The sequence below is a fragment of the Moschus berezovskii genome, chromosome 10 (assembly GCF_049115385.1).
Source record: "Moschus berezovskii isolate FMDL1 chromosome 10, NW_MosBer_1.0, whole genome shotgun sequence".
NCBI classification, from domain to species: Eukaryota; Metazoa; Chordata; class Mammalia; order Artiodactyla; family Moschidae; genus Moschus; species Moschus berezovskii.
Window position 1 is genome coordinate 46,551,292 of NC_142469.1, and position 27,408 is coordinate 46,578,699.

The following is a 27,408-nucleotide window of genomic DNA, read 5'->3' on the forward strand; positions in this document are numbered from 1 at the left end:
TTCAGCAAATTGAACGCTGAGTAAATCCCACAAAACAACTTCTGAATGCCGGCAGAGGACATCAGGCACCCAGAAAAGCAGCCCACTGTCTTTGAAAGGAGGTAGGAAGGAGTATAAAAGATAAAAAGAGAGACAAAAGACAGAGGGACAGAGCTCCGTCCTGGGAAGCTTTTAAAAAAAAAAAGAGAGAAGTTTCCAAACACCTGGAAACAGTCACGGGCGAGTCTGTGGCGAGCCTTGGAAACTCAGAGGGCCACATAACCGGTAGAAAAAAGAAATAAATAATTAAAACCTGCAGACTAAGTGCCCAGAGGAAACTCTCAGCGGAGAAGCAGCGCAGACACCCGCACCCCCTACTAGCAAGCGGGGGCTGGGCAGGTAGGCGCGGGCGGCAGCGCTTAGAGACAGGACCGGGCCTGAACACCCCGAGGGCAAGCTGAGGGTGCTAATGGGAGATAGCGAAGCAGACTGTAGGATTGTGACCCCGCAGAAAGGCGAAAAGCCTGCAAAAAGGTGAAAAGCCCCAACCTAAGACTCCGCCAGCCCAGCTCACAGAACAAAGGACTGAGCAGAGCGAGCCAGCTGCAGGCAGCCCATCCCCCATCCCCCGCCGACACAGGCAGGGAGGGCAGCCAGAGCCAGAAGAGGGCAACCCCGGCCCCAGAGAGGCCTCCAATACCAAGCAGCAGGCAGGCTTTGTTGCAAACAGAGACTTATTGGGTGCAGGCCGGTTGATATCCGCCTAAGAAGGCGTGCCGGTTATACACCCAGAAAACCAAGCAGTAGGGACCGGGGAGGCGATAAGTCGCAGCAACCGCACTAGCCAAACGCCTGGTCACCTGAGCTGCTCGGACCGGGGAAGGCACAAAATGCAGGCCCAGCCAAGTCTGAGCCTTTGTGGAGTACCCGAGGACCTGAACCTGAGCCGCTCAGACCTGGGAAGCGCATGCAACCCAGCGCCAGCCGCGGACAGCTCCTGACAGAGCAACCTAGAGCCTGAGCAGCATAAACAGGGAAAGCACACACACCGGGAACAGGGGCAATCCCAGTGTAGCCGAGACACTGCGCACACTCCCCACAGACACCAGGGACATTTGCTAGCAGCGTCCCTCCCTCCCCACAGCACGACTGAATAGAGAGAAGAAATCCAGCTCCACCCACCAGAACACTGACACAAGCTTCCCTAATCAGGGAACCTTGTCAAGCCACCCGTCCAACCCCACACACAGAGGAAACTACATAATTAAGAAAACTCCACAAACTGTCAGAAGACGGAAAGGCCACGCCAAGCACAGCAGTATAAGCAAGATGAAGAGGCAGAGAAATACCCAGCAAGTAAAGGAACAGGATAAATGCCCACCAACACAAACAAAAGAGGAAGATATAGGGAATCTACCTGATAAAGAATTTTGAATTTTAATAGTGAAAATGATTCAAAATCTGGAAAGCAAAATGGAGTTACAGATAAATAACTTGGAGAAAAGGATTGAGAAGATGCGAGAAAGTTTTAATAAGGATTTAGAAGAAATATAAAAGAGTCAATATACAATGAATAATGCAATAGATGAGATCAGAAATGCTCTGGGGGAACAAACAGTAGAATAACAGAGGCAGAAGACAGGATAAGTGAGCTAGAAGATAGAATTGTAGAAATAAATGAAACAGAGAGGAAAAAAGAAAAACGAATTAAAAGAAATGAGGAAAATATTAGAGACCTCTGGGACAATGTTAAATGCCCCAACATTCGAATCATAGGAGTCCCAGAAGAAGAAGACAAAAAGAAAGACCATGAGAGAATACTTGAGGAGATAGTAGTTGAAAACTTCCCTAAAATGGGGAAGGAAATAATCACCCAAGTCCAAGAAACCCAGAGTCCCTAACAGGATAAACCCAAGGCGAAATACTCCAAGACACATATTAATCAAATTAACAAAGATCAAACACAAAGAACAAATATTAAAAGCAGCAAGGGAAAAGCAACAAATAACACACAAGGGGATTCCCATAAGGATAACAGCTGATCTTTCAAAAGAAACTCTTCAGGCCAGGAGGGAATGGCAGGACATATTTAAAGTGATGAAAGAAAGTAAGCTACAGCCCAGATTACTGTACCCAGCAAGGATCTCATTCAAATATGAAGGAGAAATCAAAAGCTTTACAAACAAGCAAAAGCTGAGAGAATTCAGCATCACCAAACCAGCTCTCCAACAAATACTAAAGGATCTTCTCTAGACAGGAAACACAGAAAGGGTATATAAACTCAAACCCAAAGCAATAAAGAAAATGGCAATGGGATCATACTTATCCATAATCACCTTAAACATAAATGGGTTGAATGCCCCAACCAAAAGACAAAGGCTGGCTGAATGGATACAAAAACAAGACCCCCATATATGTTGTCTACAAGAGAGAGGGACACATACAGGCTGAAAGTGAGGGGCTGGAAAAAGATATTCCATGCAAATAGAGACCAAATGAAAGCAGGAGTAGCAATACTCATATCAGATAAAATAGATTTTAAAACAAAGTCTGTGAAAAGAGACAAAGAAGGAAACTACATAATGATCAAAGCCTCAATCCAAGAAGAAGATATAACAATTCTAAATATTTATGCACCCAACATAGGAGCACCGCAATATGTAAAGACAATTACTAACAAGTATGAAAGGGGAAATTAATAACAACAACACAATAAAAATGGGAAATTTTAATAACCCACTCACACCTATGGATAGATCAACCAAACAGAAAATCAACAAGGAAACACAAACTTTAAATGATACAATAGGCCAGCTAGACCTAATAGATCTCTATAGGACATTTCACCCCAAAACAATGAATTTCACCTTTTTCTCAAGTGCACACGGAACCTTTTCCAGGATAGATCACATCCTGGGCCATAAATCTAGCCTTGGTAAATTCAAAAAAATTGAAATCATTCCAAGCATCTTTTCTGACCACAATGCAGTAAGACTAGATCTCAATTACAGGAGAAAAACTATTAAAAATGCCAACGTATGGAGGCTGAACAAGACACTGCTGAATAACTAACAAATCATAGAAGAAATCAAAAGAGAAATCAAAATATGCATAGAAATGAATGAAAATGAAAACAAAACAACCCAAAACCTCTGGGACACTGTAAAAGCAGTGCTAAGGGGAAGGTTCATAGCAATACAGGCACACCTCAAGAAAGAAGAAAAAAGTCAATTAAATAACCTAACTCTACATCTAAAGAAACTAGAAAAGGAATAAATGAAGAACCCCAGGGTAAGTAGAAGGAAAGAAATCTTAAAAATTAGGGCAGAAAAAAATGCAAAAGAAATAAAAGAGACCATAGCAAAAATCAACAAAGCCAAAAGCTGGTTCTTTGAGAGGGTAAATAAAATTGACAAACCACTAGCCAGACTCATCAAGAAACAAAGGGAGAAGAACCAAATCAATAAAATTAGAAATGAAAATGGACAGATCACAACCGACAACACAGAAATACAAAGGATTATTAGAGAATACTATCAGCAATTGTATTGCAATAAAATGGATAACTTGGAAGAAATGGACAAATTCTTAGAAAAGTACAACTTTCCAGAGCTGAACCAGGAAGAAATAGAAAATGTGAACAGACCCATCAGAAGCATGGAAATTGAAACTGTAATCAGAAATCTATCAGCAAACAAAAGCCCAGGTCCAGACGGCTTCACAGCTAAATTCTCAAAAATTTAGAGAAGAGCTAACACCTATTCTAGTCAAACTCTTCCAGAAAATTGCTGAGGAAGGGAAACTTCCAAACTCATTCTATGAGGCCACCATCACCCTAATCCCAAAACCTGGTAAAGATCCCACAAAAAAAGAAAACTACAGGCCAATATCACTGATGAACATAGATGCAAAAATCCTTAACAAAATTCTAGCAATCAGAATCCAACAACACATTAAGATCATACATCATGACCAAGTGGGCTTTATCCCAGGAATGCAAGGATTCTTCAATATCCGCAAATCAATCAACATAATACACCACATTAACAAACTGAAAAATAAAAATCACATGATTATCTCAATAGATGCAGAGAAAGCCTTTGACAAAATTCAACATCCATTTATGATAAAAACCCTCCAGAAGATGGGAATAGAAGGGACATACCTCAACATAATAAAAGCTATATATAACAAACCCACAGCAAACATTATCCTCAATGGTGAAAAACTGAAAGCATTTCCCCTAAAGTCAGGAACAAGACAAGGGTGCCCACTCTCACTTACTGTTCAACATAGTTCTGGAAGTTTTGGCCACAACAATCAGAGCAGAAAAAGACATAAAGGGAATCCATATTGGAAAAGAAGAAGTAAAACTTTCACTGTTCGCTGATGACATGATCCTCTACACAGAAAACCCTAAAGACTCTACCAGAAAACTACTAGAGCTAATCAATGAATACAGTAAAGTTGCAGGATATAAAATCAACACACAGAAATCCCTTGCATTCCTATACACTAATAATGAGAAAATAGAGAAATTAAGGAAACTATTCCATTCACTGTTGCAATGAAAAGAATTAAATACTTAGGAATATATCTACCTAAGGAAACAAAAGACATGTACATCAGTTCAGTTCAGTTCAGTTCAGTCGCTCAGTCGTGTACGACTCTTTGTGACCCTATGAACCACAGCATGCCAGGCCTCCCTGTCCATCACCAACTCCCAGAGTTCACTCAAACTCGTCCATCGAGTCGGTGATGCCATCCAGCCATCTCATTCTCTGTCATCCCCATCTCCTCCTACCCCCAATCCCTCCTAGCATCAGACTCTTTTCCAGTGAGTCAACTCGTCGCATGAGGTGGCCAAAGTATTGGAGTTTCAGCTTTAGCATCAGTCCTTCCAATGAACACCCAGGACTCATCTCCTTTAGAATGGACTGGTTGGATCTCCTTGCAGTCCAAGGAACTCTCAAGAGTCTTCTCCAGCACCACAGTTCAAAAGCATCAATTCTTCGGCGATCAGCTTTCTTCACAGTCCAACCCTCACATCCATACATGACCACGGGAAAAACCATAGCCTTGACTAGACGGACCTTGGTGGGCAAAGTAATGTCTCTGCTTTTTAATATGCTATCTAGGTTGGTCATAACCTTCCTTCCAAGGAGTAAGGAGTAAGCGTCTTTTAATTTCATGGCTGCAGTCAGCATCCACAGTGATTTTGGAGCCCAAAAAAATAAAGTCTGACACGGTTTCCACTGTTTCCCCATCTATTTCCCATGAAGTGATGGGACCAGATGCCATGATCTTAGTTTTCTGAATGTTGAGCTTCAAGCCAACCTTTTCACTCTCCTCTTTCACTTTCATCAAGAGGCCTTTGAGTTCCTCTTCACTTTCTGCCATAAGGGTGGTGTCATCTGCATATCTGAGGTTATTGATATTTCTCCCAGCAATCTTGATTCCAGTTTGTGCTTCTTCCAGCCCAGCATTCCTCATGATGTACTCTGCATATGAGTTAAATAAGCAGGGTGACAATATACAACCTTGACGTACTCCTTTTCCTATTTGGAACCAGTCTGTTGTTCCATGTCCAGTTCTAACTGTTGCTTCCTGACCTGCATACAGGTTTCTCAAGAGGCGGGTCACGTGGTCTGGGATTCCCATCTCTTTCAGAATGTTCCACAGTTTCTTGTGATCCATACGGTCAAAGGCTTTGGCATAGTCAATGAAGCAGAAATAGATGTTTTTCTGGAACTCTCTTTCTTTCTTCATGATCCAGCGGATGTTGGCAATTTGATCTCTGGTGCCTCTGCCTTTTCTAAAACCTGCTTGAACATCTGGAAGTTCACGATTCACATATTGCTGAAGCCTGGCTTGGAGAATTTTGAGCATGGCTTTACTAGCGTGTGAGATGAGTGCAATTGTGCGGTAGTTTGAGCATTCTTTGGCATTCCCTTTCTTTGGGATTGGAATGAAGACTGACCTTTTCCAGTCCTGTGGCCACTGCTGAGGTTTCCAAATTTGCTGGCATGTTGAGTGCAGCACTTTCACAGCCTCATCTTTCAGGATTTGAAATAGCTCAATTGGAATTCCATCGCCTCCACTAGCTTTGTTCGTAGTGATGCTTTCTAAGGCCCATTTGACTTCACATTCCAAGATGTCTAGTTCCAGGTGAGTGACCACGCCATCGTGATTATCTTTGTCATGAAAATCTTTTTTGTACAGTTCTTCTGTGTATTCTTGCCACCTCTTCCTAATATTTTCTGCTTCTATTAGGTCCATACCATTTCCGTCCTTTATTGAGCCCATCTTTGCATGAAATGTTCCCTTGATATCTCTAATTTTCGTGAAGAGATCTCTTGTTTTTCCTATTCTGTTGTTTTCCTCTATTTCTTTGCATTGATCACTGAGGAAGGATTTCTTATCTCTCCTTGCTATTCTTTGGAACTCTGCATTCAGATGCTTATATATTTCCTTTTCTCCTTCGCTTTTCGCTTCTCTTCTTTTCACAGCTATTTGTAAGACCTCCTCAGACAGCCATTTTGCTCTTTTGCATTTCTTTTCCATGGGGATGGTCTTGGTCCCTGTCTCCTGTACAATGTCACGAACCTCCGTCCAGAGTTCATCAGGCACTCTATCTATGAGATCTAGACCCTTAAATCTATTTCTTACTTCCACTGTATAATCATAAGGGATTTGATTGAGGTCATATCTGAATGGTCTAATGGTTTTCCCTACTTTCTTCAATTTCAGTCTGAATTTGGCAATAAGGAGTTCATGATCTGAGCCACAGTCAGCTCCTGGTCTTGTTTTTGCTAACTGTATACAGCTTCTCCATCTTTGGCTGCAAAGAATATAATCAATCTGATTTCGGTGTTGACCATCTGGTGATGTCCATGTGTAGAGTCTTCTCTTGTGTTGTTGGAAGAGGGTGTTTGCTATGACCAGTGTGTTCTCTTGGAAAAACTCTATTAGCCTTTGCCCTGCTTCATTTCGTGCTCCAAGGCCAAATTTACCTGTTACTCCCGGTGTTTCTTATCTTCCTACTTTTGCATTCCAATGCAGTATACTAACGCATATATATGGAATTTTGAAAGATGGTAACCTTAACCCTGTATACGAGACAGCAAAAGAGACACAGGTGTATAGTACAGTCTTTGGGATTTTGTGGGAGAAGGTGAGGGTTCGATGATATGGGAGAATGGCATTGAAACATGTACATTATCATATGTGAAATGAATGACCAGTCCAGGCTCAATGCATGATACAGGATGCTCGGGGCTGGTGCACTGGGATGAACCAGAGGAATGGGATGGGGAGGGATGTGGGAGGGGGGTTCAAGATGGGGAACGCATGTACACCCAGGGCAGATTCATGTCAATGTATGGCAAAACCAACCAATATACTATTGTAAAGTAATTAGCCTCCAATAAAAAAAATTAAATTAAATTAAAAAATGCCAAATCTTGGCTATGTTTACATCACCTATTATGGACTGCAAGCTACCATTTTCTTTAAATTCTGCAGAAAAATAATCCTACAATCCCTCTGTGTTGGATATTCAAGGGTTTCGAAATTCTAACAGAGAGAAAGTTCAACTGCTAGTCTAAATCTCACCTATTACTATTATATTTTATCACTCTAGAAACAATTGTGGCAGTGTGAATATCCAACTTTGTGGCAGATACTAGTATTTTCTTTCATGAACACCTATATTTGCATTAAGAAAGAATCCATCAAGTACCAAGGCAAAAAGTTCTGTCTCCTTAGAAGCATCCCTCAGCTCTTCCACGTCATATGAGATACTGAAATGGGAGAGCAGAAGCCTCAGCTGAGGTTTCAAGTCTTCTGTTTCTGCTGTGTGTTGCGGCAGAACGAAAGCAGTTTCTGTACTCATTGGCCCTGAAAATATCCAAAATCAAGAGCATTAACACCAATGAATACCAGTCTCAGAGGGAAAAAAGGAGCGTCCTTTGAGAAAACTGGAGTCAGGGCCTCTTCCATGGATGGTGACGGCCATTCTGCTCCATGCCTAGCCTTCTCAGCCAGGCCTCTCTGACAAACTCCTAGTGCTCATTTTCTGGGGGAGGTAGCCAGGACTCCCCCTTCTCGTAGCCTGCAGGAGAAACCCAACAGACCCTTTGGGGAATGACTCAGTGAGAACAGAACTACCTGTAGTCCTTTGGGGTAGACAAAGAATATGACTTACAAGTTAACAAACAAATCAGGAGAAGCTGAGAACCTTCACCTCCTTTCGCCTGGCTCACTCTTACTCATATCTAAGCACCCAGATTTGACTTCCCAATTGAGATACCTTCTCTGATTCCCCACAGCTGGGTTGGCTCCCTCTCCAGGTGCAACTAGTAAATTCATCACTCACAGTAAAAACCTGATCAGATTTCTAAGTCATCTGTAACATAAGGTAAGGGTAAGAAGACTATTAAATTGATTCAGATAAGGGAAGTCTTTAAAGATCATGTAAAATTAAAAATGAAGGGACTCTGCTCAATGTTATGTGACAGCCTGGATGGGAGGGGGATTGGGGGGAGAATGGATACATGTATATGTATGGCTAAGTCTCTTCACTGTTCACCTGAAACTATCACAACATTGTTAATTGGCTATACCCTAATACAAAATGTTTTTGGTGTTAAAAAAAAAAAAGAAATGAAAAGTTTTCAACCCTGGGGAAAAAAATGAAGGTGACCTTAGCGATCACTTCATCTAAAAGGTTTATTTTGGAGATCAATAAATTGAGGCCCAAGGAGATGAAATGACTTAAACATGTAGGCTCACAGTGAGGCCATAACAGAATAGGCCTAGAGCCCAGTACCCCCAACTTCAAGTTTATTGCTTCTTCCCCCTCTCTTAATTGTATAGCTATAAAGATGGAGATAATAATTTCTAAGAGAAGTGTTGTTATTTTTTTCCACCAGAAAATATTAGATTAAAACTTGTTAAATAAGAAGGTAAAACTTTTGGGAATTCCCTGGCAGTCCAGTGGTTAGGATTTGGTACTTTCACCACCGGGGCCCAAGTTTGATCCCTGGTCAGGGAACTAAGATCCTATAGACTGCATGGCATGGCCAATTTTTTTTTAAAGATATAATTTTTTGGTACATAGAAAAATTTCAGGTGCACACATGCAAAATCACAATCTTTTCTCCACATTTCCCAAGGGGAAAGAAGACTTCTTACCTGAAACACTGGCATTCACAGAGTCTTGAGATGCAGAACACTGGATGTTAGGGTCAGTGTCATCAACAGGAACCTTTTCATTTTCCTGACCAACCTCAGGGACTTCGTCAACAGCTACACTCAGAGCTTTGGAGATGGGTAAATACTGGAGGGCCTACAGAAGGGGACAATCAAGGGGCCACAGGTCAATACAGTTCTCAAAGAAGCTTCCAGACTTTGTTTCAGGAGCAGCCCTTTGGTTTGATAGAGGAGGAAGGAGGTGGAGGTGGGCCTCGGTAATCTGCTCAATCATGAGGGGTTAAATCTGGAGCTAGGGACCTTGTGTTGTCACCAACTCTAAGTGACCTTAACAACCAGTCAGGCCTACCTTGATCAATGACCCATAATGAGCAGGGCATCGTGTGAGGTGCCAGAGATACAAAAATAAGTAAGACATGGACCAAATTCAAAGAGGTCAGAGTTTAGTGGGGGACCAGGACTTTGGAGCAGATCATTACTATGCCATGGGACAGAGGAAAGATGATTCAGAGGTAGACCCCACAGTGACTGATTAGGGAAGGGATGACGTCAGGATGATGGCCGGGAGTCATCGTTGGTGGTATCACTAAGATGAGGTGTAGTGGAGTAACAAAAAATTAGGTGGCAAAACAGCAGTCTTTCTGAAACAGAAGGTGGTCACATCACTCCTTTCTGATGCCTGTATCTTGCAGTAGGCCCACTCCTCTGTGACTCTCTTTAATCTGTGATTATAGTCATCACATTGTATTTAAGTTGACTATTTACTTGTCCTTTTTCCTATCATCCTGTGACCCACATTTTGTTGCTGCTGTTCAGTCACCAAGTCACATCCCACTCTTTGGGAACCCATGGGTTACAGCACACCAGGCCTCCCTGTCCCTCACCGTCAGCAAAGATTATATACCTCCATTGGCCCAGGATATGTCCCTGGCATAAATTAGACCCTCACTAGAGGTTGCTGCGGAGAAGGCAATGGCAAGCCACTCCAGTACTCTTGCCTAGAAAATCCCATGGATGGAGGAGCCTGGTAGGCTGCAGTCCGTGGGGTCGCTAAGGGTCGGACACGACTGAGCGACTTCACTTTCACTTTTCACTTTCACACATTGGAGAAGGAAATGGCAACCCACTCCAGTGTTCTTGCCTGGAGAATCCCAGGGACGGCGGAGCCTGGTCGGCTTCCGTCTATGGGGTCACACAGAGTCGGACACGACTGAAGTGACTTAGCAGCAGCAGCAGCAGAGGTTGCTGAATAAAAAAAGTGGATCGACATTAGAGAGCATAAATCCAGAACAAGAGGCTGAAAACAAGAAATCATACAGTGAATACAAAGTAGTGTAACAGAGACATCTTCGGGAAAGCCAAACCTTTCATTACAGCAAGGTTTCAAAAGAAAAATAGTTTCAAAGGTCTCAGAAAAAAAAAAAAAGCTAGTGACCCATTATTTTCCTGTCGTTTGTAAGGCAGATGGAATACAGAAACTGACAACCCCAAATTAGGTGACAGGTGTGAAGAAAACAATGTCCTGACCATCGTGGAAAGGCAATGTATCACAATATAACTGTTTCACGTACCTGCACATAGTGGTGAATAATCTTGAGTGAGTGTAGGTGACACACTAACCAATTTGTATAAATAGTCAGGTCTTCCTGTGTCACTAAGTTAGGAGGATTCTTTTTTCCCATAAGGAAGTTTTCTCGTGCAACAGACAATCGATCAGCTCTCTGAAGAGCATCATTGTATTCCTGCATAATGTAGACAACTTGTTTCTGTTTAAGAGAGATACCAAGACAGAAGTTGATGATTTTCAAGCTTTATTCTTTGTATCATTTGCTTCCAAGTATAGTGTATTACTGTTTGGAGCCAAATAAGAAGCTCTTGTAATATTAAAACTCTCATATTTTGAATTTGACTGATAAGGACAGTGATCAGTCATATTCTCACAACTTTGAAGGAAACTGACCCTAGCAAAGAGTCAGTGCATAAGGAAATTTAGTAACTGGAGTTGGCTTCTTAGACTTTTTAGCTATAGCCTATGAAGAAAAATAAATTTTCTATAATATAAAGCCACCCTCAAATCTCATTCTTAAAAATAGTACCATTATCTTCTGCCACAGGGAGAAATGGCAAGTAAGGGCATCCATTAGTTTCTTTCCCATCTTTCAGTTCAGTTCAGTTCAGTCGCTCAGTCGTGTCCGACTCTCCGCGACCCCATGAATCACAGCACGCCAGGCCTCCCTGTCCATCACCAACTCCCAGAGTTCACTCAAACTCATGTCCACAGAGTCGGTGATGCCATCCAGCCATCTCATTCTCTGTCGTCCCCTTCTCCTCCCGCCCCCAACCTTTCCCAGCATCAGAGTCTTTTCCAGTGAGTCAACTCGTCGCATGAGGTGGCCAAAGTATTGCAGTTTCAGCTTTAGCATCAGTCCTTCCAATGAACATCCAGGATTGATCTCCTCTAGAATGGACTGGTTGGATCTCCTTGCAGTATAAGGGACTCTCAAGAGTCTTCTCCAACACCACAGTTCAAAAGCATCGATTCTTCGGCGGTCAGCCTTCTTCACAGTCCAACTCTCACACCACTTAAAACACTGACAAGATATATTGTTTGTGGAGATGTAAACTGGTGCATCTAATGATAATATGAAAACAGTATAGAAATTTCTCAAAAAATTAAAAATAGAACTGCCATACTGATAACAGCCATTATGGAGAAAAGTATGGATATTTCTTTAAAAACTAGGAGTAAAAGTACCATATGACCCAGCAATCCCACTACTAGGCATATATCCTGAAAAAAACCATAATTTAAAGAGACACATATACACCAATGTTCATTGCAGCACTATTTACAATAGCCAGGACATGGAAGTAACCTAAAGGTGCATCGACAGATGAATGGGTAAAGCAGTTGTGGTACAAATATGCAATGGAATATTCCTCAACCAATTAAAAAAGGAACAAATTTGAGTCAGTTTAACTGAGGAGGACAAACTTAAAATCTGTTGTACAGTGTGAACTAAATCAGAAAGAAAAAAAATATCATATATTAACGCATATATTTATATACGGAATCTAGAAAAATGGGACTGATGAAAATATTTGCAGAGCAGGAATAAAAACAAAAACATAGAGAATGGATTTGTGGACATAGTGGGGGAAGGAGAAGGTGGGATGAATTGAGAGATTAGCACTGAAACATACATTGCCATGTTTAAAACAGATAGCTAGTAGGAAGTTGCTGTATAACACAGGGAACTCGGTCCGGTACTCTGGGATGACCTAGAGGAGTGAGACGAGGGGCTGGGAGGGAGGCTCCCAAGGGAGGGGATATATGTATACTTATATCTGATTATTGTTGTATGGCAGAAACCAACACAATATTATAAAGTAATTATCCTCCAATTAAAAATAAAAATTAAAAATACAGAACTACAGTATGACCCAGCAATCCCATTTTTGGGTATATAGTCAAAGAAAACAAAATCAGTATTTTAAAGCGATATCTGTATTTTAACATTCCATTGCAGCATTATTCATAATAGTCAAGATATGAAAACCTAAGGGTCTGTTGATGGATGAATGGATAAACAAAATGTGGTATAAACATATAATGGAATATTATTCAGCCACGAAAAGGAGGGGAATCCTAATATTTGTAATTACATGAATAAATCTGGAGGACATTATGCTAAATGGAATAGGCCAGAGAAAAAGACAAATACTGTGTGGTATCCCTTTTCTGTGGAGTCTTAAAAAAAAAAAATAGAAGTCGAACTCAGAGAAGCAGACAATAGAACAGGAGTAACCAGGGGCTGGGGCTTAGGGAAAAAGGGGAAATGTTGGCCAAAAAGGGGAGATGTTTACTTATAGTTTATGTAGCATGAATGCTGCTGCTACTGCTAAGTCACTTCAGTCGTGTCCAACTCTGTGTGACCCCATAGACGGAAGCCCACCAGGCTCCCCCGTCCCTGGGATTCTCCAGGCAAGAACACTGGAGTGGGTTGCCATTTCCTTCTCCAATGATGTAGCATGAATAAGTCTAGAGATATAATGTACAGGCATGATGACTAAATAATAGCATTGACAAGCTTAATGGTCATTTTGTTTCATTATAGAAAATAGCCCATAGATTCTGTTCATGGGTTTCCTACCTTGTAAAAAGGATAAAGTTGCTCCATGATCTTACTGTGATGGCAAAATCTCTTCCACCTAAGCATGTGTAAATATTTACTCTGGGCCAGCTGGGTAATTCTCTCTGTATAATGCTTTAACAACAACAACAACAAAAATTAACTAGAATACAATTATAATAGGAAGGAAGGAAGGAAGGAAGGGTGTTCTCAGTCATGACTGACTCTTTGTGACCCAATGGACTGTAGCCCGCCAGGCTCCCCTGTCCATGGGATTCTCCAGGCAAGAATACTGGAGTGGGTTGCCATTTCCTCCTCCAGGGGATCTTCCGACCCCAGGGATTGAACCCATATCTCCTGCATTGGCAGGCGGGTTCTTTACCAACTGCACCATGGGAAGACTGGATTCAGTTCAGTTCAGTTCAGTCGCTCAGTCACATCCGACTCTTTGCGACCCCATGAATCACAGCACGCCAGGCCTGCCTGTCCCTCCTGGAGTTCACTCAAACTCATGTCCATTGAGTCGGTGATGCCATCCAGCCATCTCATTCTTTGTCGTCCCCTTCTCCTCCTGCCCCCAATCCCTCCCAGCATCAGAGTCTTTTCCAGTGAGTCAACTTGTCGCATGAGGTGGCCAAAGTATTGGAGTTTCAGCTTCAGCATCAGTCCTTCCAATGAACACCCAGGATTGATCTCCTTTAGAACGGACTGGTTGGATCTCCTTGCAGTCCAAGGGACTCGCAAGAGTTTTCTCCAACACCACAGTTCAAAAGCATCATTTCTTCGGCAATCAGCTTTCTTCACAGTCCAACTTTCACATCCATACATGACCACTGAAAAAACCATAGCCTTGACTAGACAGACCTTGGTTGGCAAAGTAATGTCTCTGCTTTTTAATATGCTATCTAGGTTGGTCATAACTTTCCTTCCAAGGAGTAAGCGTCTTTTAATTTCATGGCTGCAGTCAGCATTTGCAGTGATTTTGGAGCCCCCCAAAAATAAAGTCTGACACTGTTTCCTCAAATAAGCCAATATAAAAATTTTATTTCTGATAAAAATAATACTGCTATGATAGAATAAGTAGGATCAGATGCACCCTTCCATCATAAACAATTAGAAAATAGGGCAAATTACACAAGGCAACTGTTTTCTGACACGGAACAACAGGCAATGCAGGACTCTTGTCCTTGAGAGAAAGGAAACAAATGAAATGACCTCTGGTTTTCTGTCTGAAGAAGGCAGTTTTTGAACCAGAATAGGAAAGCAGAGCATGATGGTCTCTCTTGAGTTCAGGATAGAGAAATCAAGTTTGGGACGTTGAGTCAGCTGGAGTTTGCAGGGCAGAGTAATGGAGAGGAGAAAGTTATGCAGAAAAAGGGCTCCAGAAACCTACACAGATTTCTGAGTTGTTTGCTGACTATTAAGCACTGCATGCAGAGGGTGGAACTCCCTGAAGCTATGCAAAGAATAGCAAACTAGAGAATTGTAAACTAACATTTCTCAGAGTTCAAACAGAACTAGGAGATGTTCACGTTTCAATCTGGCAGAGTGAAGAGTCCTCACTAAATACGTAGGGCATTCAGCAGAGACACAAAAGGGGTGACAATTTAGTAAGAAGAATAAACTATGTCTGGAGTAAAAGTTACTCTAAACCTGCTCCAGCAAAGCTTCAAGACCAAGCCTTGTAAGTGTGAAACTGATCTATAACTTAATTGCCTGCTAGAATGAAGTATAACATCCTTCAGTTCAGTTCAGTTCAGTCGCTCAGTCGTGTCTGACTCTTTGCGACCCCATGAATCACAGCATGCCAGGCCTCCCTGTCCATCACCAACTCCCGGAGTTCACTCAAACTCATGTCCATCGAGTCGGTGATGCCATCCAGCCATCTCATTCTGTCGTCCCCTTCTCCTCCCGCCCCCAAGGAATATAAAAAAAATCAGCATTCAGCAATGTAAAACTGCAATGCCCAGCCTCTAGGAAATATTACTAGACATGAAAAGAAGCAGAAAAATATGACCCATAAGAAGGAGAAAAATTAATGAAGAGACACAGGCCCAGAAATGGCACTGGTGATGAAATTAGCAAACAAGGACTTTAAAAAAGTTTTTATCACTATGCTCAGTATGTTCAAGAATTGAAAGGAAAATGTGAACATAATAGAGAAATGAAAAATATTTTAAAAAGTTAAATAGAACTTCTAGAAATGAAGACTACAATATATGAAATAAAAAATTAATTGGATAGGATTAACAGCAGATTAGAACTAGACATAGAACAATGGACTGATTCAAAATTGGGAAAGAAATAGATCAAGGCTGTAATTTATCACACTGCTGACTTAAATTATATGCAGAGTACATCATGCTAAATGCTGGGTGGGATGAATCACAAGCTGGAATCAAGATTGCCAGGAGAAATATCAACAACCTCAGATATGCAGATGATATCACTCTAATGGCAGAAGGTGAAGAGGAATTAAAGAGCCTCTTAATCAGGGTAAAAGAGGAGAGTGAAAACCTGGCATAAAACTCAACATTCAGAAAACTAAGATCATGGCATCTGGTCCCATCACTTCATGTCAAACAGATGGGGAAATAATGGAAACAGTGACAGATTTTATTTTTTTGAGCTCCAAAATCAATGCAGATGGTGACTGTCAGTTCAGTTCAGTTCAGTTCAGTTGCTCAGTCATGTCTGACTCTTTGCGACCCCATGAATCACGGCACGCCAGGCCTCCCTGTCCATCACCAACTCCCGGAGTTCACTCAAACTCATGTCCATCGAGTCGGTGATGCCATCCAGCCATCTCATTCTCTGTCGTCCCCGTCTCCTCCCACCCCCAATCCCTCCCAGCATCAGAGTCTTTTCCAGTGAGTCAACTTGTCACATTTCATTATAGGGGACTGGAATGCAAAAGTAGGAAGTCAAGAAACACCTGGAGTAACAGGCAAATTTGGCCTTGGAGTACGGAATGAAGCAGGGCAAAGGCTAATAGAGTTTAGCACACTGGTCATAGCAAACACCCTCTTCCAACAACACAAGAGAAGACTCTACACATGGACATCACCAGATGGTCAACAGCGAAATCAGATTGATTATATTCTTTGCAGCCAAAGATGGAGAAGCTGTATACAGTTAGCAAAAACAAGACCAGGAGCTGACTGTGGCTCAGATCATGAACTCCTTATTGCCAAATTCAGACTGAAATTGAAGAAAGTAGGGAAAACCACTAGACCATTCAGATATGACCTAAATCAAATCCCTTATGATTATACAATGGAAGTGAGAAATAGATTTAAGGGACTAGACCTGATAGAGTGCCTGATGAACTATGGATGGAGGTTCGTGACATTGTACAGGAGACAGGGACCAAGACCATCCCCATGGAAAAGAAATGCAAAAAAGAAAAATGGCTGTCTGAGGAGGCCTTACAAATAGCTGTGAAAAGAAGAGAAGCGAAAAGCAAAGGAGAAAAGGAAAGAGATAAGCATCTGAATGCAGAGTTCCAAAGAATAGGAAGGAGAGAAAAGAAATCCTTCCTCAGCGATCAATGCAAAGAAATAGAGGAAAACAACAGAATAGGAAAAACAAGAGATCTCTTCAAGAAAATTAGAGATACCAAGGGAACATTTCATGCAAAGATGGGCTCGATAAAGGACAGAAATGATATGGACCTAACAGAAGCAGATGATATTAAGAAGAGGTGGCAACAATACACAGAAGAACTGTACAAAAAAGATCTTCACGACTGAGATAATCACAATGGCATGATCATTACCTAGAGCCAGCCATCTTGGAATATGAAGTTAAGTGGGCCTTAGAAAGCATCACTACGAACAAAGCTAGTGGCGGTGATGGAATTCCAGTTGAACTATTTCAAATCATGAAAGATGATGCTGTGAAAGTGCTGCACTCAATATGCCAGCAAATTTGGAAAAGTCAGCAGTGGCCACAGGACTGGAAAAGGTCAGCCTTCATTCCAATCTCAAAGAAAGGCAATGCCAAAGAATGCTCAAACTACCGCACAATTGCACTCATCTCACACGCTAGTAAAGCCATGCTCAAAATTCTCCAAGCCAGGCTTCAGCAATATGTGAATCGTGAACTTCCAGATGTTCAAGCAGGTTTTAGAAAAGGCACCAGAGATCAAATTGCCAACATCCGCTGGATCATGGAGAAAGCATTTCTGCTTCATTGACTATGCCAAAGCCTTTGACTACATGGGTCACAACAAACTGTGGTGACTGTAGCCATGAAATTAAAAGATGCTTGCTCCTTGGAAAGAAAGTTATGACAAACCTAGACAGCACATTAAAAAGCTGAGATATCACTTTGCTATATACACATAGTTAATGCCATGGTTTTTCCAGTAGTCATGTATAGATGTGAGAGTTGGACCATAAAGAAGGCTGAGTGCAGAAGAATCAATGCTTTCAAATTGTGGTGCTGGAGAAGCCTCTTGAGAGTCCCTTGGACAGAAAGGCGATCAATCCAGCCAATCCCAAAGGAAATCAGTCCTGAATATTCATTGGAAGGACTGATGCTGAAGCTGAAACTCCAATACTTTGCACACCTGATGGGAAGAGTTGACTCATTGGAAAAGACCATGATTCTGGGAAAGATTTAGGATAGGAGGGGAAGGGGGCGACAGAGGATGAGATGGTTGGATGGCATCACGGACAAAGGACATGAGTCTGAGCAAACTCAGGAGATAGTGAAGGACAGGGAAGCCTGGCAAGCTACAGACCAAGGGATCACAAAGAGTCAGACAACTGAACAATAGGAGTAGCAGCAGATTAGACAGTGCAGAAGAAATGGTTAGTAAACTTGAAGATATAGCAATAGAAACTATACAAAATGAAGCACTGGAGGGAGAAAAGACAGAAAAATTTAACAGAGCCTCAGTGACTTATGGAAGATATAAAGTACTTTAACATATATATCAGGCTTCTCAAGTGATGCTAGTGGTAAAGAACCCACCTGCCAATGCAGGTAGATGTAAGAGACACAGGTTTGATCCCTGGGTTGGGAGGATCCCCTGGAGGAGGGCATGGCAACCCACTTCAGTATTCTTGCCTGGAGAATCCCATGGACGGAGGAGCTTGGCAGGCTGCAGTCAATGGAGTGCAGAGCAGACACGACTGAAGCATGCACGAATGAACCATATATGTCACTGCAGTCCCAAAAGGACGAGTAGGGATATAAAATACATTTGGAAAAATAACAGTTGAAAAAAATTTTAATTGATGAAAATGATAAAATCACAATCCAAGAAGTTCAAACAGCTCCAAGCAAGAGAAACACAAAGAAAACCTCATCAAGGAACATCGTAATCAAATAGCTTAAAACCATTAAGAGAAAATCTTAAAAGCAACCAGAGAACAAAAGAATAAAAAGTATTAGGAAATGGAAACAATGCAAGCCAGAAGACAGTAGAGCAACACATTTAAAGAGATAAAAGGGAAAAAATATCAGCCTAGAATACCATATTGAACAAATATACCTTTCTAAAATGAAGGCAAACAAAGACTTTTTTTTTTTCAAACAAATACCGAGAGAATTTGTCCCTGGCACATCTGTTCTACAAGAAATGTTAAATTAAGTTCTTTAGGCAGAAGATAAATGATAACATATGTAAACTTGGATTCTACCATGCTTTTTCAAAGCTTTTGCCCATTTAGTCAAAATTATGGTTTTTCCAGTGGTCATGTATGGATGTGAGAGTTGGACTATAAAGAAAGCTGAGTGCCGAAGAATTGATGCTTTTGAAGTGTGTTGGAGAAGACTCTTGAGAGTCCCTTGGACTGCAAGGAGATCCAACCAGTCCATCCTAAAGGAGATCAGTCCTGGGTGTTCATTGGAAGGACTGATGCTAAAGTTGAAACTTCAACACTTTGGCCACCTGATGTGAAAAATTGACTCATTGGAAAAGACCCTGATGCTGGGAAAGATTGAAGGCAGGAGGAGAAGGGGACGGCAGAGGATGAGATTGGTTGGATGGCATCAGTGACTCTATGGACATGAGTTCGAGCAAGCTCTGGGAGTTGGTAATAGACAGGGAGGCCTGGTGTGCTGCTGTCCACGGGGTCGCAAAGAGCTGGACACGACTGAGCGACTGAACTGAACTGAAACTTTTTCAGCCTCTGCACTATTGATGTTTGGGACTGAATAATTCTTTGCAGTGAAGGGGTGGTTCTGTGCATTGCAGGATGTTTAGCAGCATCCCTGGCCTCTACTCACTAGAAGCCAGTAGCAACCCACTCCCCTCCCCAAATTGTGACAGCCAAAACTGTCTTGCCAAGCATCTCCAACCTTCAACTTCCCCTCCTCTTCTCTCCTACGAGAAACGCTGATACACACAAAGGAATAAAGAGTGCCAGAAATATTAGGGAAAGAGAATCCTGGATGAAAATAATGACATAAGTTTGACTTGCAAACAAAATCTGAATAGTTTTGTTTCTTTGTAATTTACTTATTAGTTAGTTAATTGCTAACTTATTACTTATTCGTTAGTTGCTAATAATCTACTTTGTATGCATAGTGAGGTTGTAACTCAAAATACAAGAGTAAAGAACAATGAATTTTTAAAATCTAAACAGTACATACTTATTATAAAAATTTTTTTAATTTTAGAAAAATTTTAAATTTTTAAAAATAATTTCTATTATAAAAAATTTAGAAAATGCATAAATGCAAAAAAAAGAAATTCATTGTCTTGCCATTCAAAGACAGCAGTTACTAACATTTTGGCCTATGTCTGCTCTTCAAGCAATTTTCTGTACACTCAGTTCAGTTCAGTTCAGTCACTCAGTCATGTCCGACTCTCCGCGACACATATACACACGTTTTTGTTACCTAATATTACATAACACAATAATTCCTTATGCAGAAAATCTTTAAAGGCAGAACAATAATCTATCAAATACCATACTGTTTTTCTTAACTCTCCTATGATTAAACATTTAGGCAACTCCAATTTTTTCACTTTTATTATAATGCTGCAATAATGATCTTTATGGAATATCCCTCCCACTCCCCATGTTGTGAGCTATTTTCTTAAGAGAGATTTCCAGAAATATCTTCCTTAGGTCAGCCAACAGTTTTTGAGGTCTGCAACTATCTTAGTCAATGTTGTATTGCTTCATAATACCAGCACAGGGAGTAACTAGTAGAAACTTTGCCAATTGTTTAGTGGCTGTAACTAAGCTGAACTTAAATGGCATGTTGTATCTGTTGTTCAGTTGCTAAATCGAGTCTGACTCTTTGTGACTCCATGGACTGCAGCACATCCAGCTTCCCTGTCCTTCACTATTTCCCGGAGTTTGGCATGGGTCTCTAGCGAAGAAGAGCATTTATATTAACCAAATTCTGCAAACCACACATATAGAGAAGACTGTACCCTGGCCAGAGGACATACAAGAAAGCCAGTTTTGTTCTGCTGCTGCTGCTGCTAAGTCGGTTCAGTCGTGTCCGACTCTGTGTGACCCCATAGACAGAAGCCCACCAGGCTCCCCCGTCCCTGGGATTCTCCAGGCAAGAACACTGGAGTGGGTTGCCATTTCCTTCTCCAATGTGTGAAAGTGAAAAGTGAAAGTGAAGTCGCTCAGTCGTGTCTGACCCTTAGCGACCCCATGGACTGCAGTCCACCAGGCTCCTCCATCCATGGGATTTTCTAGGCAAGAGTACTGGAGTGGCTTGCCATTGCCTTCTCCATCATACATTTCTACTAAATTTCAAATCTGTTTTTCAAATTGCAAGATGACTCTTACCTGCAACAGAAGCAAAGGTAAATTTTCAGGAGTGTACTCTCTCCTTAGGCAGCTCTCTAGCTCCCTCTGCATGACATCTGGTTGAATAACAAGGGACTTTGACTGAGCCACCTGAACCCCGGAGAACACAGCAAGCAAAGAAAGCGAAAGAAGGAGGAAACAAAACAATCAGTGTCTATGACAGAGAATGACATACAATTTCTGAAAGGTTTCATATGTTATACTGTTCTACCTAAGATTTCAAGTAATTATTTTTAACATCATAAATCAAGGAACTGTAAAGTTGAATACTCTATAAAAATCAGATGTCACCGAAGGATTGGCCTTCTTTGGTCCATCAGCGAGTGGAATGTTTTTTCTTTGTAAACACTGTCAGTAAGATCAGCTACTTGTTTACAAAAAGAAGTCTTCCTTGTCAACAGTTTCCAACAACTTAGCAAATCCTAATTTACTGTTGTATTGAAACAGCCCATTGTTTTACTCACCTGTAAAGTTTTCTTTAGGGTCAGTTCCCTTTCTCTTCTAAAGTAAGAGATGTCCTTTGGCATTCGAACAGAGCTGCAGAAAATTTTATGCAATAGAAGTTGTAATTATAGAAGCTATTATAAATCAGATTAAAGACTGTTGCTATTGTTTAGTCTCTAAGTCAAGTCTTACTCTTTGCGACCCCATAGACTGCAGAGCACCATGTTTCCCTGTCCTTCACTATCTCCTGAAGTTTGCTCAAACTCATGTTCATTGCGTCAGTGATGCTATCCAACCATCTCATCCTCCGTCACCCACTTCTCCTCCTGCACTGATTAATCTGCAACTCTACAATTGCTCATTTCTAAATAAATATATTATACTGGGTTATTGGTGGCATGTAAAGGCCACAGGCTTCTGTCTCAGTCAGAATCTCTCTTGTGTACACCTCACTCCTGTTAAACCTTAACCTGGGCCAGATGTCCTCTCATTCTGCTCACAAATACATAGTCTTTCCTTTTATCCCAACTTATCTCTCTAGAAACAGAGACAGTGGTGAGGACGTTTCTTACCCCTACCCATAGTTCCTTCAGAAATCTCATTTCTAACAATTACTGTGCTTATCAGACCTCTATCTCATCAATTTTGACACATAAAATCAGTGTTATTAAAACAAAATGTTTTTATTTTTGTGTTCTAGCTCAGTTATCTGGAGGGTGAAAATGATCCTTAAATATCAAACGTGAAATACTTTGGAAATTATCTTAACCAAATTTTCCGCTTCAAAAAATCTATTCATCTCTAGGAAAAACACTGCAGAAGTGCTTGTTTAAGCACCCTCTTTGACTGTTGTCCAAGCCTAACCATGAGGAAGGTGTTTGCACCAGGGACTCTGACATAAGGAAGTACAAGCAGCATTGCCCTGGGGCCCGATAAGAGGTGGGACCCTGGGTAAGAAAGAGGGATCCTCTCCACATTGGGTGTAAGATATACCCCAGGGCTTGGCAGCTTTGGGAACATTGAAACCAAGGTGCAAATGTTATTGTATTAAGATGGGACTCCGCCAACATTGGCAAGGGAACCGCAGGAGATTGTTCTGGAATACATGTGAGAAACGAGATATAAAGGGGATTGTAGTTAGTAAAGTTCAGATTAATATTGTTCATGTGACCATGTATCAGTCCTCCTTGGATAAGTTTTAAGGGAATATGAAAATAGATTGTTAGTTTATACACTTGTCAGCAGTTCACGCCACTGGAATCATGGTCCTGTTTTTCAAAGGAACACCAGGCTGACAGTCAGAAGGCCTCTCAATCATGTGAGACTAAGAAACCCATGAGTCAGCTATGTTGAATTCCCAACTGCATTTGGAATAATGCCTTCTCTTATCTCCTCATGTCATGGTTTTGATGAAAAAAGGTACAAGTTTTGAAAGGACCGTGAGGGTAAAAGCATTAATAAATCAAAGGTATAATTTCTGTGATTACTGGGTACCCGTATCCTGGCTACAGCCTCACAGAGTTGGAAAACCTAGAAAGGGGACCAGCTACTAAACAGGCAGCCATTCTTTCCCTGCCCTCTTGTCTTCTAATTCTTTGGCATGCTGGGAATTTGGGTGGGGTTCAGGGTTCAGCTCTCTGACCCTCTCTTGCTCAGATCATGCCTTTCCTCTCAGTTAACCTCAGTGTCTGTGAATGACCTAAAGAGTTCGATTGCTATCATTGGCAGCATTTACCTATAGAATAGTTCCTAATAGCACATCATTTTGCAGAATTCACTATCAAATACCTCATATTATTTTCATTTTGAAATTTCTAATCAAAATCAAGGTCAAATTTAGTTAAAATATCATTGGAGAAAATAAGGTTTCATTGACTATGGTTTGTATAATAGCTTCTGGAGTCTAAAGGCAAAGATATGTGTTAGATGGAAGAGCACTTTTTCATTTTCTTTGGTAGCACATTGCCTCTAAATGCCTTGACGATTCTAGAATATAGGAAAGCCTTAAGGGTGGTAGTGAAGCCTGAGCTTGAGATGATTCCAAGTGTCCAGGTAAAAAGGAGAGGGGGGGATTATGGGATGTGAGTAGGGGTTGAAGCTCTTGAAGACCATGCCTTCACACAGCCACTATTTACCTGTAAGTTTGATGAGCTGACTCCTGGAGAGTCCATTGTTCTTCTATCTCAGACTTCAGTTCAGTCAATTGCATAGCCAGTTCTCTTTCCAACACCTGGATCCTGTCTGTGGAAGCGATCTTATAAATTTCATCCATGGTTTGCAATTACTAATTTTCCGATCCCTGAAAAAAAGAGCACAAAACTCATGGCTGATTCCCTTGGTGACCATTACCCAGTGTGTGAGATTTGTCTATCATTGTCCAAGAAATCACGTCAACTTTGTGGAAATGTATGCTTTTGTAATTTGGAGAAACAACTGGATTAGACTATCATTTATGAATTAATCAGTTTGGTAAATAGTAGAGAAAATACAGGCTATATCATCATCTTTGTTCAGCCCAGTTCACCTTTACACATATCTCTATTCCAGCCTTTATTGTGAAGATTTATTAAATGAGATTGAATCTCCCCTGCCTCACCTCCATTGTCTTCATAAAAGCTTGTGGGGCTTACACACTAAATGTTTGAGTGGTGGTCACTTCTGCTTTCTATCACTTCTGCTGGAACAAATAATAGGTATGTACAGGATCCCTCTACATGCCTAAAGCATATCTCCATAACTTTTTTGAAGGCATGAGCTTCTGACCAGAGGGAATAGACTGTGGGTGGAGAGCTGTGTGATATGATCATCATCCATGTACTTTTGGACTCAGAGGAAAATCATGCTTACGTCTATGAAAGTGTTTTCCTAATTTTAAATGCTTATATTTGTCCTATAGCTTTTATAAATAAAATAGTTGATAACCGCACCCCCTCCTACTCCCCACCACCACCCCAGTTCACAGCCTGTCAGATTCAATACACTGTATGCTAAGTACTTAGTGTCAATATTTTTTATTAGCAACACAGATTAACTTCATGACCCAGAATGAGACACATCAATTGCAAGAGATTCAGTAGACGACGTGTTTCCTCTGCTACTGCTGCACTCATCTGTCCTGGACAAGGGGGTAAAGTCAATCTTGGGCCACTTAAGGAAATTTAAAATCTTTAAATCTTCAAGATTTTCATTTTTCATTTTCAGAGGTATTTCCTCAAGTTAATCTGCTGGATTTTCAAAAAATATGTAAGATATAGAGTTTTTGTGTGTGTGTGTGTAGAGGCTACCTTTGGAAGCCTATATATTCTTTTTATAAATATTAAAATAGAAATGAGCATCGTGTTCAGTCGAGGTTGTGAACCTGCAGAGTTATAAATCTGTCATGTTTGGCACACTGCAGGAGCTCAATAAAATGCACTGTTGTTGTTCTCAGCAAAAGCAAAATGTTATGAAAACTATTTGCCACTTGGCAGTGAGTGTCCTTTCAAGTTGGGCAAACAGTTAAACAGCTGCCTTAACAGCTGCATTCCAACTAGCAGCCAAGAGTGGCAGCAACACAGACTGACATTTTTCTCCCAAAGGGTGGACATTCTGCTTTTATTTTCTGATCCATTTTCAACACTTCACAGCTTAGAAATGAGAACGTTTATTCCTGCATCATTTAGCTTGCTACACAGTGAAATACAGTATTCACAAAATTAACATAAGGAGAAGTTGGTCATTGCCAACTGTCCATGAAATGCATCCAACCCAGAGGAATCCATGCCTGCTAAGCACTCATGACTAGTGTTAAAGAGACAAACAACTGTTTATTCTTGGAGCGGGGGGAAAGGTGGGTTCCTTTTATTGAGCACCTACTCTGTGTGAGGCAGGCACTGGGCTCTCATTTAAAGTCTCAGAAAAGATTCTCAAGAATTGTTTCAACAGTGTTTTTTTTAAAATAAGTACATTTAATTAACTATCAATTGTAAACAAACCAAAATCCCCTTTATTAACTATGTTTAAAAAGTGATAGAATCTAAGCTGTAAGAAAAAGATGGTAAGATTAGCTTGAGCAGGGTGTGAGGGTGTTCAGTGTGTAAAGCGGGCTCCAAAGGGGTTAAAGCAGGGATGTTTAAAAGAGAAATACTTAGTAACTTTAGAGTATTATAGGAAAACGTATAATGCATGTCAAAAACTTCAAAGTGACTACAAAAAGAATGAAAATTCAACACAGACCTTCCCAAGCTAGTCGGGCAGGTGGGGGCGGTGAGGGATAGGAAATCGGTCTTAAATTCAATAGAGGGTAGGAAAAGAGAAAAAAAGAGAAAGAAGTATGTAAGAAATGAAGTCAAATATTTTGGTAACTATGATAAATGTAAAAGGCTAAAGCCCATTTATCAAAACACATGAATCAACAGTTTTAAACATTTTTAAAGCCACTAACATTTGGTAATGTGATGTGTACCAAAATAAAACAATGATTTTTAGAATTTGAACTGTAAGCAAGTCTCCCTTGTATCACCATGGGGCAATTCAGTCTTCTTCATGAAGACCTGCACTCTATAATCTCCCTAGGTAAACCACTTTTGATACTTGGTCATCTTTGATCATCAACATATTCTTCCTCTGTACAGATGAAATTTCTCTTGTTATACATTATATGCCTTCTGGATCAGTAGGAGTAAGACTTGACAACAAAAAATCACAGCCATCAGTGGCTTAAAGAACAAAATTGATTAAATGTGACTAATGTAATGTGTTTGGAAAATGTGTGTAACGTAATGTGTCTGCTCCTCTTGGACATTCAATGACCCTGGTTCCTTCCAAGTCAGTGCCATCCTCCCCTAGGCATTGTTCAAACAAACATATTAGTGTTTTCTCTTTGGTGTGGCTATAGAACATGACCTTCAGTTGGATGAAGGGACTCAGGCAGATACATTTGATGTTCTCAATTGGCTAACCTGCTTCTGCTTCTAGTTTGTTGTTGTTGTTCAGTTGCTCAGTCATGTCCAACTCTGAGACCCCATGGACTACAGCATGCCAGGATTCCCTGTCCTTCGCTATCCCTCAGAGTTTGCTCAAACTCCTGTCCATTGAGTTGATGATGTCATCCAACCACCTCATCCTCTGTCACCTGCTTCTCTTCCTGCCCTCAGTCTTTCCCAGCATCAGGATTTTTTGCAGTGAGTTTACCAAGAGATTTGTTTTTCTTGAATGGGTACTGAATTGTGTTGTTTCTTTGGCATCTATTGAGCTGTGCTGCGCTTAGTCACTCAGTTTTTGCAACCCCATGGACTGTAACCTGCCAGGCTTCTCTGTCCATGGGTCTCTCCAGGCAAGAATACTGGAGTGGGTTGCCATGCCCTCCTCCCAACCCAGGGACTGAACCCAGGTCTCCTGCATTGGAGGCAGATTCTTTACCAGCTGAGCCACAAGGGAAGCCCAAGAATACTGGAGTGGGTAGCCTATACCTTCTCCAGGGTATCTTCCTGACCTAAGAATCAAACCGAGGTCTCCTACATTGCAGGCAGATTCTTTAACAGCTGAGCCACCTATTGAGATTCAGTTCAGTTCAGTTCAGTCGCTCAGTTGTGTCTGACTCTCCGTGACCCCATGAATCACAGCACGCCAGGCCTCGTGATTTTATTTTTTAATATGGTGAATTTCACAGATTTTCTATTGTTAAAGGCAAAACTGCTTTTTTGGAATAAATCCCACTTGGTAATGATCTTCTTTTTTTAAGAAAAGAAAAATGAACTCACTTTGCTACCACGGTGTTTAGGATGTTTGCATTTATGTTAAAGCAGGCTTAAAATTAAAAAATTAAGATCATGGCACCCAGTCCCATCACTTCAAGGAAAATAGATGGG

At 41.1% G+C, this 27,408-nt stretch overlaps 1 protein-coding gene across 1 annotated transcript in view; it reads right to left on the reverse strand.

The window, feature by feature from the left end:
* LOC129561121 (uncharacterized) overlaps positions 1–23,854 on the reverse strand; it is a 183,306-nt gene extending 159,452 nt beyond the window's left edge. The window contains 7 exon segments of the mRNA XM_055433524.2: positions 7,721–7,878; positions 9,175–9,328; positions 10,764–10,958; positions 13,347–13,460; positions 21,095–21,205; positions 21,580–21,652; positions 23,695–23,854. Coding sequence (XP_055289499.2) covers positions 7,721–7,878; positions 9,175–9,328; positions 10,764–10,958; positions 13,347–13,460; positions 21,095–21,205; positions 21,580–21,652; positions 23,695–23,831 — 942 coding nt within the window. The 5' untranslated portion in view covers positions 23,832–23,854.
* Positions 23,855–27,408: the final 3,554 nt, after the last annotated feature.